Raw genomic sequence first — 17311 nt, forward strand, 5'->3', positions numbered from 1 at the left:
GAGCACTATATATACTTGTGATACTATCTATCCCTGCACTCCTCTCTGAGATGGGCTTCAGTTCTTACCCAATTCATTCTTAAAGATTAGATGGCGTGTCTCATAGTTAACATTAAAACAATAAGAAACTAAAAATTGTTCAAAGTTGTCAAACCAATATTAAATTTAGGTTGCTTTAATTTACTTACAAAAAAAGGCACCACTTATGAAACGCCAACTACTACGCCTAGCACTTCATTTAATAATGTGATTCATTCAACTCAACAATTTTTTTTCTTTTAAAAAAACCCTGTTAAACTAGCTTAAACTAACGACATTTTGTTAGTTTTTTCAGGACTTGTAGCTTTCATTTACTTGGCTTAGGGTTCTCTCCAATTGTTGTAGAAGAAATTTTGGGATTTACTCTTCTTTATTCATCTTGGATTGGAGGTTCAAATATGTCTGGTGGATCCCTTGGACAAAGCAAGCAGACAATGTTTTCATCTAGCACTCCACATTTTTTCAAAATAATTTTACAAGAGACTCTTCAACAGAACAAGCTTGTGAGGATCATCTTTCTCTTTCTCTTTCTCAGTCTTTGTTTGTTTTCATAGTTAGAACTGACATGCATTATCATATCTGCCTATAAATGTGAAATGTTTTTAAAACTTAGAAGTATTTCAAATCATTGAGTTTTTAGTTTTGTATAAGCAAACCAGGCTACTTTTTTAGTAGATGAGCCGGTTTTTGTGTTTTTTCCAAACATTTTAACCTTTCATCTTACCACATATCAAATGCTAATAGTCCCAATTTATGTCGTTTGCTCTTTTTGAAATGATTATTTGTTATATAATAAGACTATCTTGTTTGTGATATTCCCTAGTCAAGAGGGTACTAGATAATTATATACTTCTAATACCATTTTCCATAACTTCACATGTTATTGTTATTGACAATTTTTATTAACTACTTATTTTTTATCTGATTTTGCAGCATATTCCTAATAAGTTTACAAGTAAACATGGTGAAACTTTATCCAATTCGGTGCTCGTTAAGCCTCCATGTGGCTCAAAATGGAAAATGGAGTTAACAAAGAAAGATAAAAATATTTGGTTTGAGAAGGGTTGGCTAGATTTTGCAAAGCATTATGCCATAAAAAGAGGCAGTATGATAAGCTTTAGATATGAGGGGAATTCTAACTTTAGTGTTGTTATATTTGATTTAAGTACAGTTGAGATAGACTACCCTATTCCATCCAATTTGGTTGGTTCTAATATTGATAGTGAGCTTAAAATCCCCAAGAGGAAAGTTGTTGAGGAGGATTCTATTGAAAACTTGGATGAATATTCTTCACCATGTTCTCAGCCTCACAAGAAAATGAGAACTCAAAGCAATCCACCTTGTCTAAAACTTGAGTCAGAAACAAGAGGCATGGAGAAATTTTACTTTGGAATTTATTATGCTTTTCTGAGCTTAAACAAGATGCTAGTGATGTTATGTATTTTGCATATTTGGCATATGATCTTTTTAATTTTTTTGCAGTGAAACACAACTTACCTGCTGCAACCAGACCGCGGTCGACTGGAAGAGATGAAATTGAAACTCTTCAGAAGGCTATTGGTTTCAATTCTAGACGACCATTTTTCAAGGTTGTCATGCAGCCATGCTATGTTCATGGTCACCAAATGGCAAGCTTCCTTTTAACACTTACCACACCAATAGAAATTTTGTGAAAAATTCAATATGCAAGAGAGGATTGTTTGTTGTCAAGTAATAGAGCTATAACAAAAATATGATTCTTTGACTGATCAGAATTGTTTATTACTTTTTTGTTTCTTTAGAATTTTCCATGCAGCTTTGCAAAGAAATATCTAAGAACAACATGTAGCAATGCAATACTTAAACTCTCAAATGGGTGCGGGAGGACTTGGTCTGTGCAATATAAGTTTGGAGTGTGTAATAATAAAGTAACATCATCCAGATTCCAGGCTGGTTGGTCAGCTTTTGCTCAGGACAACAGTCTAAAAGTAGGCGATGTTTGTGTATTTGTTATGCTTGAGGACATAAATTTAACATTTGAAGTTGTAATTTTCCGAGCTAGTAGAAACTCAAAAACCTTCATGTCCCCAGGTAAACAAGGATTATATGTCCCTTAACATACACTTTCTTTTACCCTTTCTCATTCTCATTTTACATTCATTTCGTGAAATTTTTGTCAGAGCTCAAGGATGCCATGGATGTTGAAACTGTCATGCCTAACTCACTTGACAATTTTTCTTCGAAAAAAGGGAATGGACGCTTGACTACTCGTCCTACACCAAAAAAGAAACAACCACACTTTTCAGTGATTGAAAAAGCTAAGCTCCTTGAAAGGGTTCACTTTAAATCCGAATATCCTTTTTTCAAGATTGTTATACAACCATCATATGTTGATTCGAGACACGGTTTGGTAAGCTTCCCACTGTTTGACATGGTATTTGCCTTATCTGCAGCCACATTTTCTTTGCTTTATTATACCATAAGCTATTTTTATTATTGTATACTCTCTTTTGTGGCCAGAATGTACCATTGAATTTTGCTATGACACAACTCAAGGAGGGTGCTGCCATTCTTTCAATTTTGAACGGTGGATCTTGGCCTATTCAATTTCAAATGAGGCACATTAAAACTAATGGGGAAATGAGAGCTGATTTCAGATGTGGTTGGATAGAATTTGTGAGGGACAATGATTTGAAAGTTGGCGATGTCTGCATTTTTGAGCTTCTTAATAAATCTGATAATTTGTTTAGAGTTTCCATTGTCCGTGCTGCTGATGATGCATACCACCAAAAGTCTCAAGGTTATTACTTACTATAATGTGTTTAGGTTTGAGTTTGGTGTATGGAGTTGTTTAGATTTTTTATTGGTGTTAATATAACATAAGTTCATATGAGTGCAGCTGGTGCAACCAAGCCAAAAGTTGAAGTGGGAGAAAAAGTTACTGAGTTTTTCTGAATCAGCTGCTCTCGGCTGAGCAAAATATGCCTGCTGTTAGAGTTATTATAAGGTTATTTTAGTCTTTTATGTTATTTTATTATCTTTTGCCTTTTATGAGACTTGGCTGATTATTTTATGGTGAGAGAATATTTGTTCTTCTTTTGCAATATACTTAGCTCTTCTCTTTCTCTTTTTTATCTCTTTGCACTTTGCTTTCTTTTTTAGTTCTATAAATTGTGTAATCTTTGCATAATTATCACCTGCAAAATCAAGAACTTCCTATGCTTTAAAAATCAAAGTTGGATAACCCATAAGATCAAATACTCTTAGACTAATGATATGAGTACCCAAAATGCTCACAAACATTATACGCAGTGATGTGTCAGTTTAGCCTAGCCAATCATATTTATTAAAATTAGAACCTACTGTTTTAAAAAATAGTAACACGTCATTATGTGTAATATTTGAGTGCATATTTTGAGTACACACATTATTACTTGTACTCTTAATATATATATAAACCTCTTACTTTTGTATGAACAAGTTATATTGTGTAGTTTGGATTTTTTTTCCCTTGTAGAGAACCATCTATTATTAAGTGGGTTTATTTCACTAGTGGCCCCTGAACTATTCTCTTTGTACCACTTTGCCCCCTGAACTTTTAACTTGTACTTTAAATTACCCCAAATTTTCATCTTATTTCACAGATGATCCATTTATCTAACACTTTGTTTTTTAATGGAAAATACACATCTACAAAGCATGTGGGTGCATTGGTCATTTTATAAGCTAGAAAAGAAAGTAAAAAGTTCCACACTATATTTTTAATGTAATGAACTATGTTAATTGATGCTTGAATATATACATTGGCCACCATATATCCATAATATTATTATAATGATAAAAATAACCCCAAATTGAAAATGATGAGGAATGCAATATTACGAATGAAAATGATGAGAATGACCAATGTGAAAATGGTAAAAGTATTGCTACATCATAATCAAATGGCATAAAGGTTCCAAAGGGCAAAGCCTAATTGAAGAAAAATGACCGAACCTAACAGTTCTCTATGGACCATTATTACATAATTAAATTAAGTTACCATTTTTTTTTTTTTGAGAAATTAATGATGAAACTTCACTTTTGGTACAGTTCAAGATGTCTTAGTATAACTATCATTATTTACGGGTACTTGCTTATTAAGCTCTGTCTATTGGTTCACTTTGAATTAGTTGACCAATTTTTTATTTTTATTTTTAAAAGTTGAAACGAAATAGACAATTAAAATATATATTAATTACTTTTTCTTATTTTAAGAGAAACATTCAATTTTGATTATTTATTTATTTTTAAAAAAAAATCCAATCATATCTTTTGAATGACTCTTGATGTTACAACACTCATCTTCTCGGTGAAAACAAAATTAATAGTTTTTCAACTCCAACCTATGCGTTTATCTACCATTTTTTTTTATAGAGAAAAAGGGTTATTGCACCATCAGAGTTTTACTCAAAAGAAAGAAACCTTGGCTGCATTTTGTCTCTGTTTACACATATATACATACATATATTGTGTCTGTAAAGTATTGGACTTTCAAATATGTCTGGTGGATCCCTTGGAGATCTTGGAGATAGTGAGAAGAATGTCTTTTCATCTAGTCATTGTCGTTTCTTCAAGATATTTCTTGAAGAGATTCTTGGAGAGAGCAAGCTTGTAAGAACATCTTTCTCTTTCTCTCTTTTGTTTGTAATGTTTTTTTAGCTAGCTAAAGAGCTATTTTATAGTTAGAATATAAACTTGAAGTAGTTGAGAGCAAAAATCAGGCTTTTAGTAGATCAGTCCGTTTTTGTGTTTTTCCAAACATTTTCAACCTCTTATCTGACCAAATATCAAATGCTAATGGTCCCAATCTATCATATCTTTTTCTCTTTTCGAAATGATTACTTGTTACGTAACAAAACCTTATGTTGATTGTGATATTCTCTAGTCAAAAGGGTACAAGATGATATATGCTTCTAATACCCTTTTCTACAACTTTACATGATATTTTTTATGATAATTTTCAACATTTGATTTTGCAGCATATTCCCAAAAAGTTCACAAGAAAATACGGTGAAACGTTATCCAATTCGGTGTTGGTTAAGCTTCCATGTGGTTCGAAATGGAAAATGGAGTTGACAAAGAAAGATGAGAATATTTGGTTTGAGAAGGGTTGGCTAGATTTTGCAAAGCATTATGCTATAAAAAGAGGGAGTATGATAAGTTTTGAATATGAAGGAAATTCAGAATTTAGTGTTGTTATATTTGATTTAAGTACAGTTGAGATCGACTATCCAACTATTCCTACCAATTTGGTTGGGACTAATATTGATAGTGAGCTTAAAATCCCCAAGAGGGAAGTTGTTGAGGAGGATTCTATTGAAACCTTGGATGTATATTCTTCACCATGTTCTCAGCCTCACAAGAAAATGAGGACTCAAAGCAATCTATCTTGTCGAAAACTTGAGTCAGAAACAAAAGGCATGGAGAAATTTTACTTTGTAACATATTATGCTTTTCTGATCTTCAACAAGATACTAGCTAGTAATGTTATGTATTTTGCATTTTTGGCATGACCTTCTTAATTTGTTGCAGGGAAACACAACTTGCATCATGCACCCACACCGCCGACGTGTGATATTCTTAGACAAATGAAGCCATCAAGTGGAAGAGATGAAGTTGAAGCTCTTCAAAAGGCTGGATATTTCAAATCTAGTCGACCATTTTTCAAGGTTGTCATGCAGCCATACTATGTTCATGGTCACCTAATGGTAAGCTTCCTATTTAAACTTTCCATACCAATGGTAATTTTGGGGAAAAATCAGTATGCGCAAGAGGAATGTTTGTCAAATAATAGAGCTATAAAAATGTGATTCTTTGACTGATAAGAATTGTATGTTCCATTTTTTTTTATCTCTAGAATATTCCAGGCAGCTTTGCAAAGAAATATATAGGAACTACATGTAGTAATGCAATACTTAAACTCTCAAATGGGTGTGGGAGGACTTGGTCTGTGCAATATAAGTTTGGAGTGTATAATAAAGGAATATCATCCAGATTCCAGGCAAGTTGGCGAGCATTTGTTCAGGACAATAATCTAAGAGTAGGCGATGTTTGTGTATTTGTTATGCTTGAGGACATAAATTTAACATTTGAAGTTGTAATTTTCCGAGCTGGTAGAAACTCAAAAACCTTTATGTCCCCAGGTAAACAAGGATTATATGTCCTTTAACATACACTTTCTTTTACCCTTTCTCTTTCTCATTTTACATTCATTTCGTGAAATCTTTGTCAGAGCTCAAGGACGCCATGGATGATGAAACTGTCATGGGTAGCTCTCTTGACAATTTATCTATGAAACAAGCGCATAGACTTGGTAAGAAGCCACCAAAAAAGCAACGACTACACTTTTCAGTGATGGAAAAAGCTAAGCTCCTTGATAGGGTTCAATTTAAATCTGAAAATCCTTTTTTCAAGATTGTTATACAACCATCATATGTTACTTCAAGAGAGAATTTGGTAAGCTGCTTCTCACTGTATGACATGGTATTTGCCTTAGCTGCAGCCACATTTTCTTTGCATCAAGTTTTGAGCATTATAACATAAGCTATTTTTCTTGTATATTTTCTTTTGTGGCCAGAATGTACCATCGAAATTTGCTATGAAACACCTTAAGGAGGGTGGTGCTGCCATTCTTTCAATTTCGAACGGTGGATCTTGGCCTATTCAATTTCAAATGAGGCACGTGAATACTAGGGGGGGAATGAGAGTTGAGTGCAGATGTGGTTGGAAAGAATTTGCGAGGGACAATGATTTGAAAGTTGGCGATCTCTGCATTTTCGAGCTTCTTAATAAATCTGATAATTTGTTTAGAGTTTCCATTGTCCGTGCTGCTGATGATTCATACCACCAAAAGTCTCAAGGTTATTACTTACTATAATGTGTTCAAGTTTGAGTTTGGTGTATGGAGTTGTTTAGATTTTTTATTGGTGTTACTATAACATAAGTTCATATGTGTGCAGCTGGTGCAACCAAGCCAAAAGTTGAAGTGGGAGAAGAAGTTACTGAGTTTTTCTGAATTAGCTGCTCTCTACTACTGAGCTAAATATGCCTGCATAATCAAGATTTTTAATAGAGAGTTTATGTTTATTGGGTCTCATTTTTAGTTTATTTTGGGGTAATTTCAAACTCTTTAAACACTTGAGTTTGAGATTCTCTTAATCACAACCCCTCTCAACTAAAGTTTTACCAGGTAAACCTCTTACGTTTGTATGAACAAGTTCTAGTGTTTAGTTTGGATTTTGTTTTCCTCTTGTAGAGAACCATTTATTATTAAGTAAATGTTTGTCGTTTGTAGTGTGATTCCTGTTGTCGTTTCAAATATACTGTCGTTTTGTAGATCAAAGTTTTAAGATAGACTGCGGTTATATCGCAACACAGTTATCGTTTTAAAATATTATTGTCGTTTTAGTAATACAATTTCGCTCACATATTTTTGTGACTTTTTAATTTTACTGTCGTTTCAGAGTGAAATTGGGTTTAATTAAGGTTATCCTTGTTGATGATGGATGGTATTTCTTATTAAATGAAAGCTTCTCACTATTATTAAAAAATATACATATATCATAAATTAAGGAATATTTATGAAAGTGTGTTCTGTAAAAGACTATTCAATCAATTTAAATAGATCTTTAGTACCGTTTTAACCCCCTGAAATGACCATTATACATTTTTAAATTAACAATTTTTTTATTTATTCTATTAAAGTGACATGATGCAACAATTTGAAAGTTCATGTAGTATTATTTTAGTTTAAAATTCTGGGGAGTATCATATCAGAGAAATTTATATAAATATGAGAAAAAGTGATGAATTTTTATATTTATGGGTAAAAGAATGCTACAAAATATGGTGATTTTTTTTTTTTTTTAAATTTTAAAATATGAGAATCTCATCAAATATAAAAAATAAATTACTATATTTTTATACAAAACTCTCTCATACTTTCTCATTCTCTCATATCTTTCTCACGTGTATCTCTCTTCATTTTTTCATTTCTCAATCTCTTCCTCCCCACTTGGTTCTTTATTCTCAGCCCTCTACCAGAGACGCAACCCCCCAACCCCCGACAATGATGCAGCTCCACCACCTTTTAGTTCTTCTTCTTCTTCTTTTGTTGTTGCTGGTGGTTTTAATATTATTCTTTTGATTGTTTTTGGTGCTATTCTTTTTCACATTTGATTTTGTATTTTAAATATGATTTTTTTTTTCTTTCAACCTTAACCGTAAACGGTTACCATCACGAGTTGTTTAGGATTTTTTTGTTCAAATCTAATTTTTTCCAGACCTGTTTAAGTAACCGGTACTATGGCGACTAATTATTTTTATTCATATTTGATTTTTTTTTTCAGACTTAGCTGTTATTAGTTACAATAATAATCAATTTAGATTTTTTTTAGATCTAATTTTCTTTTCAGGTCTAGATAAGTAACCAGATATCATCGTAATTTTTTTTTTAGATCTGTTTTTTTTCTTTTCAAACCTTGCTGTAACCAGTTACGATTATGATCATTTTAGATTTTTTATTTTGATCCTATTTTTTTTTCAAGTCTAGCTAGGTAATCGATTACCATCGCAACTATTTTTTTTTTTCATAATTTTTTTTTTCAAACCTAATTGTAACCAGTTACTTTCATGATCAATTTAGTTTTTTTTTTTTCATATCAGTTTTTTTCTCCAAATCTTATTAAGTAACCAATTACAATTCAGCTGATATTTTGATAATAATACATCACTGGAAAAATCAAAATTATTTTTATAGTTTTTGTAACCACTTAAAAAAAACTGATTTTTATAGATGTAACCCGTTACCATATATCACTAAAAAAATTGATAGTGGCAAATGATCACTACCACAAAAAAAAAAAACAAAAATTGTTCTGATAGTAGTAACCGGTTATAGCGGAGAAAATATTGATTGAAGAAGATAAAAAATAGAATAAAACAAAACATTTTTCAATGTCCGAACAAAAAAATAAATTAAAAACAATACCTACAATTACTGAAATACCCTCACAAATATTCAAAATTAGCCAAAATAATATTATATAATTAAATATAATAAATCTAAGAAATTATTGGATAAATATGGAAAAACAAATCGAATAAAAAAAATAAAAAAAACATAAAATACCATATAAAATGCAAAAAAAAAAAATCATATTTATCAAAGTTTAGAGAACTTTCCCATATAAATTCCTCGTCATATTAACCTATACAAAGTTGTCAATTTATTAGTTTTTGAACAAAACGTATATTTCCTATAATTGTTTTTGCAAATAATAATATTGTGTATAAGAAGTAAATAATGAATGACTTTTTTTTTTAAACAATCATATTCAACTATCAAGAGATAAAGAGATAAATGACAATGACATTTTAAAATATATATATATATGTATATTTTGATGAATGTTATTATTACATGATGATTTTGTATACAATTAACATAAATTATCTATGTTATCATGTCATTTACATGACGATTGAATTTTTTTTTTTACCAGAGCGGAAAATTAATTATGAGACACTTTTTCGAGTAATGTGATTCAACTCAACAATTATTATTGTTATTAGGGTTTATATTTTTTTTGACATGGTGTTTTGTCTCATTATCTATTTGAATTCTGTGTTTTGATAAATTATTTTTTGGACCCTATATTCTGTAAAATAGTTAAAATAGAACCCTAAACTCAATTTTGATGAAGAAAAAATTGAATATAACAACACATTTTTTAAGCAGAATGATTTTATTTTTGTTCTGATTTGTTAGTTTGATAAATTATTTGTAATTTTAGTTGAGAAAATATTGACCAAAATCGGGTTTATGGTTCTATTTTAACCATTTTACAAAACATAGGGTCTAAAAAGTAATTTGTCAAAATATAAAGTCCAAACAAAAATAGGACAAAACACATAGTCCAAAAAGTATAAACACTTATTATTATTGTTATTATTATTATAAAAAAATCTCTTAAATAAATTAAGAAGAAACTCATCACCTCTCTCATTCAAAATCGTTTCTTTCCTTACACGCTAACTGACAACATTTTCTTAGTACAAGTTTTTCTAGGACTTTGGCTTAGGGTTCTTTGCCATTGTTGTACAAGAAAGAAACTTTGGGATTTACTCTTCATTTTAACTTGGATTTTTGGCTGTTCATTTTGTCTTTGCCCCATAATCTATCTAGATATGAATCAGATAACATTTTCATCAGCCGCTCCTGATTTTCTCAAGACAATCGATGAAGAGACTCTTCAAGAGGCCAAGCTCGTAAGGATCGTATATATTTCACTCTCTATGTCTACTACGAACACAACGTTGTACTTTGTTTTATCTTACATTTCATAGTTAGAAATTAATGAAAATTCGTCAAATGTTATCAGAACTCAGAGTTGTCCCTGTCATTGAGTTTTAATATTTGTTGAAGTAAACTATATCAGGGTTTTAGTACATCAGCCTCTACTTGTGTTTTTTTCCCACTAAAGATCTAACTTTTCTGTTTGGGATTCACACTTTTTAACCTCTGAACCGACCAAGTATCAAATGTTAATATATTTAGTCCTAGGCTTTGCATGGTCTCATCATGTCTTTTGTTCTTTTTTTGAAAAAGGGTTACTTGTTACCTAAGAACGTATCTTGTTTGTGATATTGCCTAGTCAAAAGTTCCATAACTTTTCAACACGCCATGGCTTATGATAAACTGAATTGAATTTGGATAATTCATAGATTTATTTAGGGATATTTGCGGCAATAATGCTTATGTAGTTCATTTTATTGCACTTAAATGCTTATGTAAAATTTTTGGCGGCAATAATGCCTACCATTACGATTTTAGAGCAGACGTTAGTCCCTGGGCCGTTAGGGGTATATTTGATACACGTGGCACGACCCGATTGGGTTAAATTATTAAAATTTAAAACAAAAACAATTATTGGTTATGGGTTTTAATTAAAAAAAAAACTAACTGTGATTAATTAATATAACAAAAAAAATCGTTTGTCTAAAACCAAGTTCTAAAACTAATCTAAAACAAAAAAAACTCAAAACTCCATACCCAGAAAAACGATGAAGATGAAGCTTTCCCCTTGACCACACCCAGACGATCCACCCCCGACAGTATAGCACGTGAACCCAGTAGAAGAAAACTTGTAATTCCTTCGAATTGGGGGTTAGGGCTTCTTTTGCATCGGGTTAATGGAGAACAGAAAAAATTGCCATTGTCGACCACCAAGGCCAGTGGTAGAAAGAACGGCTTGGACAAACAAAATTCCTGGGCGAAGATTCAGAACATGCAACAAGTATCGAGTAAGATCTCCATTTGTTTTTGTAATCTGATTCATTGAATAAATGGTTATGGGTGTTCACTAGAAATTTTGTATGTTTTTGTCAACTCAGATTCATGGTGGGTGTAATTTCTTTGAATGGATAGACCCTCCAATGTGCCATCGAGCAAAGGTGGTCATCCCTGGACTACTAAGAAAAATTGGTGACCTTGAAACTGAAATCACACCCCTAAGTACGACAATTGACATTGGAAGTCATCGACAATGCAGTGGTTCTTCAAATGGATTTGAGACACAATCTCACAACCTTCAAAATGTTGGAAGAGAAAGCTGTGAAAGTTGTGCTGAAAGCAGGGGTAAAGTAAATGATGGAGGTCGAATGCAGTGTTACTACTTTTTGAATACTATGTATTTTGCTGTAATTCTATTGGTTGTGGTTATTTGGGCTACAAAATCAAAGTAGAAGTTGTTGGTATTGTTAGTTTATTTTTGGGTAATCTTCATGTGCAGTATTGACAATGACAAAGCTATTGCACCCTAGGCATTGATTTGTAATGAATTTTGTTGTAAAATGAAACCCCAAATCAATGTAATCTATCTTGGTCTATTTTGAATTCAGTATTCTAGTTTATGTATTTTGTGAAATAAATATGATCAACAACTAGTTACATTCATTACCATAAGAGATAGGTACAAAAATATAGGCCTAAAAAGCCAAATGTATCTGATCTGTACATGACCAATATCATGGCCAGCATGACCCTGTCATGACTCAAAAAACAGATATGATCAAAAGGTGATTTGTACATGACTCTAAAATGGTCAACATAACAGACACCAAAATACAAGATTCGACCACTAGTTCAAAATAAAATCAAAAGATGAAACTCCTTCCAGTCAGACAGTATCGGGTTGAGCATTGGTTGCACCACTAGTTCCTCCTTTAGCATGTTGTTTCAGTCTTCTTTCCTTCCTTAAAAGTGTGGATTCAGTTGGGTTCTGCAGTGGTGGACGACCTCGCTTTTTGACCACACGATTCTAAAATAGGTTGAACAAACAAATATTTAGCTCCAAATTCACAAAACAATGATAAAGCAACTAATCAATGATAAAAATTATCTGGACTGAGAAGAAAGCATAAAGTTTATACCTCAATCACCTTAGCAGATTTGCATGTTTCTCTCCTGTGGCCTGTTTTCAGACAATTGCTGCATGTTTTAACTTGTCCAGTTCTTCGAGCTTTCTTTAAAGCAGGTGGAAGTTCATCTGTCTCCCTTCTCCTAGCTTTCTTAGGTCTTCCAGGCAGCTTCGTCTCAGGTGGTGGATCAATTGGGTTGAGTCCTGTCTGATGCCACATATTTGGACTAGGCATAGTGTAACGCCCTGGCTACCCCATAACAGTTACGGTGAACGGTGGACCGGAAATTTGACTCACTACCTGAGTCCTTTGGTAAAAAACGTGCTCTAGGTGTAATTAACAGGTTAAGGTACAAAACCAATAAAAAGGAAATAGAGATTTTCATTACAAACTGCTCTGCAGAGCTAAACAAAACATTTACAAGTGGTTCTCAGTACAAAATGGTCATTACTGTTTTAAATTTACAATCCCGCCGACCTAAGCGGCAAAAATAGGGTAAAGCCCCTAGTTCCTCTGAGAACTCCTTGGCCGTGGTGGTCAAGCGGCTGCATATGTACACATCACCATATCAGCTCTCCACTCAAGGCTAGGTGAGCTTTTCTTTCCCTTTACCTGCACCACATAGCACCCATGAGCCAAAGCCCAGCAAGAAAACATAAAACTTTATATAAATATTACCAAATGATTATCATTATAATCACACTGAGCATAAAACTTTCAAACCAATGAGTGAACATCACATGGTTCAAGAGGGAGAGTGGCTGCTAGGTAAGCCACTAGCCTCCAAGCACTTATTTCATTCATCGACCCTCGGGGTCGGTCTGGCATTAATGCTCTTTGAGTCATTCAATGCTAATAGTCGATTAGATCTAATCTCTGTTGGCTTGCGTGATCCACGCTAAGGCCGTTCTGACTAATGAGTCAGCGCTATGTGACCAGTGTACAATATCACTGCCGAACCTGACTAATAAGTCACAGCTTCACAGCTGATACTAACACCTTTGCCAATTCTGACTGATGAGTCAGTGCAACGTGACCAGTGCCCAGTGCCACTGCCGAACCTGACTAATGAGTCACAACTTCACAGTTGATACTAGCACCTTTGCCAAACCTGACTAATAAGTCAGTACCATGCACAAGTGAGCAACTTATGCCCAACATTCTATATTCAATCCGTGTCCATATTACACAACCAACATGCCTCACGAGTATCCATGCATGTCACACTTGGGGTGCAGTTTTCTTACCTTTGGTTCGAGCTAGAATGAATACAAGAACAACCCCGAGAACGATCAACCTTTTGGTCCTTTAGCGGTTACCTAGTTATAACCAATTATGGGATTCCATCAATAAAATGAACAATAAAAGGGTCCCAGACCAAAACCTAACCTCCGGGACATCAAACACTACTCAACCGGGTTGTAGGTTCAACCCTGAGGCCTTAGGTTTGAATCCCCATGCTAAAAACACTATTCTGGACAAATTTTCCCTGATGGGCCGCGGCTCACCCTCCTGACAGAGGCGTTTCCACCTCTGAAGCCATCTCAGGCTGCGGCACACCCTAGACAGGCCGCGGCTCATTATGCTAAATTACCCAGAATTCAGCAACGCATCAGCAAACTCCCCTGCGTTTTCCCTCTCAAACCAGCCCTTCAAACCAACTCAAAACCTCTTCCAAACACCCATTTAAACCTCCAAACATCACCCATAACTCTCCCCCATCATAACCCAACCTAAACATCACAAAAACTCCCCTTGATTCCAACTTTCCACACCAAAATCTAGAGCTGAAATCTTAAAACGAAAACAGAGCATACATGGAAACTAGTGGCTAAAAGCTTACCTCAAGTTCAGGTTATGGTGTTCTTCCACAGTGGAACACTCTCCCAAAGTGCCAAGGCCTAGCTCCTAAGCTCAAATCCTCAACAAGACCACAAAAATTCACAAGGAAAATGAAGGAAGGAGAAGGTACGGGAAGGAGAAGAAGAATTGTCTCTGTTTTACTCTGTTTATTCTACAGCCTCCAAACATCATATATATCCAAGCCAAAAGACTAAAATACCCCTAGGTCTTTTAAAGCTTCTAAAGCCACTTCAAGGGTAATTTTGGCACTTTCCATTTACACCGTTAATCATAATTAACGCTTCCCAATTTCCGCTAATCTCAATATACTCAAACACCAATAATCCACATCCTGTTACCCTTTAATACCCGGTAACACTCTAATCATTAAAACACCCCGAGACTCACCCCGAGCCCCGAGCTTAAGCCTGTTATGACCAAACCGATAATTAACATTCCTTGATCGTCTCATGCCAAATGGCTCGAACAAACCCACATCATAATGTGGTCTCAAGATATATCACCAGCATGCGTACAAATAATCAATTTACCCTCAACGAGCCAAATTACCATCACACCCCTGTAATTAGAAATATGGACTCACATGCATGCATGCATTTCACATCATATCATAATATAATCAACATATACATGCATTCTATCAATTAATAACATAATTAAGCAAGTATGGCCCTCCCGGCCTGCTGTTCACACCGTTAAACACAACGGAGAATTCGGGGCATTACACATAGGATGCACACTCTGTTCATATGCTTTTTGCAATGATTCTTTTTTATAGAATCCGTGGACATAATCAAAGACATTACCTCCCATGAACCAGATAGTAGTTAGTGCATGGCCACAAGGAAGCCCAGATAGTTGATGTAATGCCCCAAATTTCCTAATAAGGTTTGGGACCTTGATTAGGAGGCCGGGAGGGCCATAATTGATTTAATATGTTATAAAATGAACATATGCATGTTAATGTGAATTATATTATTATATGATGATAAATGCATGCGTATGGGAGTATTTAAAATGATAAGGGCATTTTGGTAATTTGGCCTATTGGGCGCATATTGTAATATGTGAATGAGATTTCATCATTGTGGAGATATATTCGAGCTATTCGACATGAGACGGTCATATATAATGGATTAGCGGTTTTGTCATAACGGGGTCAATTTTGGGGTAATAGAAATGTTTATTTGGTGATAGATTGGGAATATTTGAGATCAGGGTGAAATTCTGGGAGTTTTGACTATAGTGTCCCCGGGGGTGTTTTCGGGACCCCGAGCACTAGGTTTTATTTGAGGTTACTTAAGCTTGAAGTAGCTTGTCAGATAAGAACGTACGTTAGAAACCTCTCGTTCTCTCTCAAGGACGGTCCGTTTTACCGTTTGAGCGTTTTCGAAGGTATCTTGAGTTCTAGGAGTCGGAATCAAGCGAGGGTCGAGGCATAGCGATCCTAGGAAAGAATAGAAGCTTCTTAGTCGAAGGATTTGACGGAAAACAACCCAATCAAAGGTAATTGAAGTTTAAGTTTTGAGTTATTTCGAGTTTCTAAGCTTTGGATTGATTTTGTGAATCGTTGAGTTTTCGGTTTGTTTGAACCTTGGGTTTTGAGGGTTTTGAGGGTTTTGAGGTATTGGGAAGCTTGGGAACTTTGTTTTGATGATTGGGGAATGTTTAGGTGTGTTTTTGAGGACTTTGAAGTGTTGAAAACACGTTGGAGAATGGTTCTGGGTTGGGCGCCGCGGCCCTGTTCTTGGGCGCCGCGGCCCTAGCTCGAGTTAGCAGGTGGCCCTTCTGTTTCGCTAGGCGTCGCGGCCCTTGTGTGGGGCGCCGCGGCGCTTGCCTCTAGAAATTCTGGGGGCCGCGGCTCAAGGTGCTAGGGCCGCAGCCCTTGCCCTGTTTTCACCCCGTTTGCTCGTTTTGACCCCGGGAACTTAGCTATGGGCCTCGGGAGTGTCCCTACTACTTGGATTAGTTTGGATTGATCTCTTGGGGGCTAGATATTGGTGTGGAACCTTTGATTATCATGTTATTGATGGTGTCCCATATTTGGTTATGATTAGGTGACCGCTAAGGGCTTAAAGGTTGATCGTTCTCAAGGGTCGTTCTTTTAATCGTTCTAGCTCGACATTGAGGTAAGAAAACTGCACCCTGTGTATATGAGACATGCATGGTTATTATGATGCATGTTGGTTGATTACTGGGTATGACATGCGTGGTTATTATTGATGCATGTCTGTTAATTATTGGGTATGACGTGCATGGCTATTCTTGATGCATGTTGGTTGGTTATTAAACGTGACATGCATGGCTGTTATTGATGCATGTTAGATTGCTGGATTTATTACATATGATGCATGAGAAATATGTGTTTGGGACATGCTTTGTATACTGAGTATGATACTTTTCAGAGCTTGAGCCTCTGTGTTTATGCATGGCCCTAATAGTACTACTATCCGTTTGGTAAGCATGCTAAATGCCTCGTTTATGGATGTGGAACATGTGATATGTGATTGGTGGCATGTCTTACTAGTGAAAGACACTGACTAGTCAGGGATCGACTCTAGAGTCGAGAATTACGCATTGAATGACTCATATGGGGTATTAATGCTAGACCGACCCAAAGGGTCGAAGAACTTATAAGCGCTTGCCTGGTCTACGACCAGATGACTATAGCCAAGGTATTGACCCCGGTGACCGTTTGTCACATGGCTAAGGGACGTTGTCCATAGTTTCGACTCTAGAGTCGTGAGGAAGGTTATGTTGGTGACTAATCACCTTGCACCTGTCCTAAACAAGCTTAAGTCGAGAATTACGCATTGAATGACTCATATGGGGTATTAATGCTAGACCGACCCAAAGGGTCGAAGAACTTATAAGCGCTTACCTGGTCTACGACCAGATGACTATAGCCAAGGTATTGACCCCGGTGACCGTTTGTCACATGGCTAAGGGACGTTGTCCATAGCTTCGA

At 35.0% G+C, this 17311-nt stretch overlaps 2 protein-coding genes across 3 annotated transcripts; both read left to right on the forward strand.

Moving 5' to 3' along the window:
* Positions 1-310: 310 nt before the first annotated feature.
* Positions 311-3144, forward strand: LOC133811830 (B3 domain-containing protein LOC_Os12g40090-like). Of its 2 annotated transcripts, XM_062246225.1 has the most exons (5): positions 311-542; positions 973-2109; positions 2199-2428; positions 2539-2818; positions 2918-3144. In XM_062246225.1, the coding sequence occupies exons 2-5, from the start codon at positions 2031-2033 to the stop codon at positions 2971-2973; spliced, it is 645 nt and encodes a 214-aa protein (XP_062102209.1). In that variant the 5' UTR covers positions 311-542; positions 973-2030; the 3' UTR covers positions 2974-3144. The 2 variants fall into 2 exon arrangements, 1 of the variants encoding a protein (XP_062102209.1); XR_009883365.1 differs by lacking the exons at positions 2539-2818; positions 2918-3144 and having other exon boundaries at positions 2199-2250.
* Positions 3145-4467: 1323 nt separating this feature from the next.
* On the forward strand, positions 4468-7359 carry LOC133811805 (B3 domain-containing transcription factor VRN1-like). Its single transcript, XM_062246218.1, has 7 exons — positions 4468-4671; positions 5040-5478; positions 5593-5768; positions 5918-6203; positions 6293-6516; positions 6638-6920; positions 7020-7359. Exons 1-7 carry the CDS (start codon positions 4558-4560, stop codon positions 7073-7075), a joined length of 1578 nt encoding a protein of 525 aa, XP_062102202.1. The 5' UTR covers positions 4468-4557; the 3' UTR covers positions 7076-7359.
* Positions 7360-17311: the final 9952 nt, after the last annotated feature.

Source organism: Humulus lupulus, chromosome 1 (genome assembly GCF_963169125.1).
Source record: "Humulus lupulus chromosome 1, drHumLupu1.1, whole genome shotgun sequence".
Classification (NCBI taxonomy): Eukaryota; Viridiplantae; Streptophyta; class Magnoliopsida; order Rosales; family Cannabaceae; genus Humulus; species Humulus lupulus.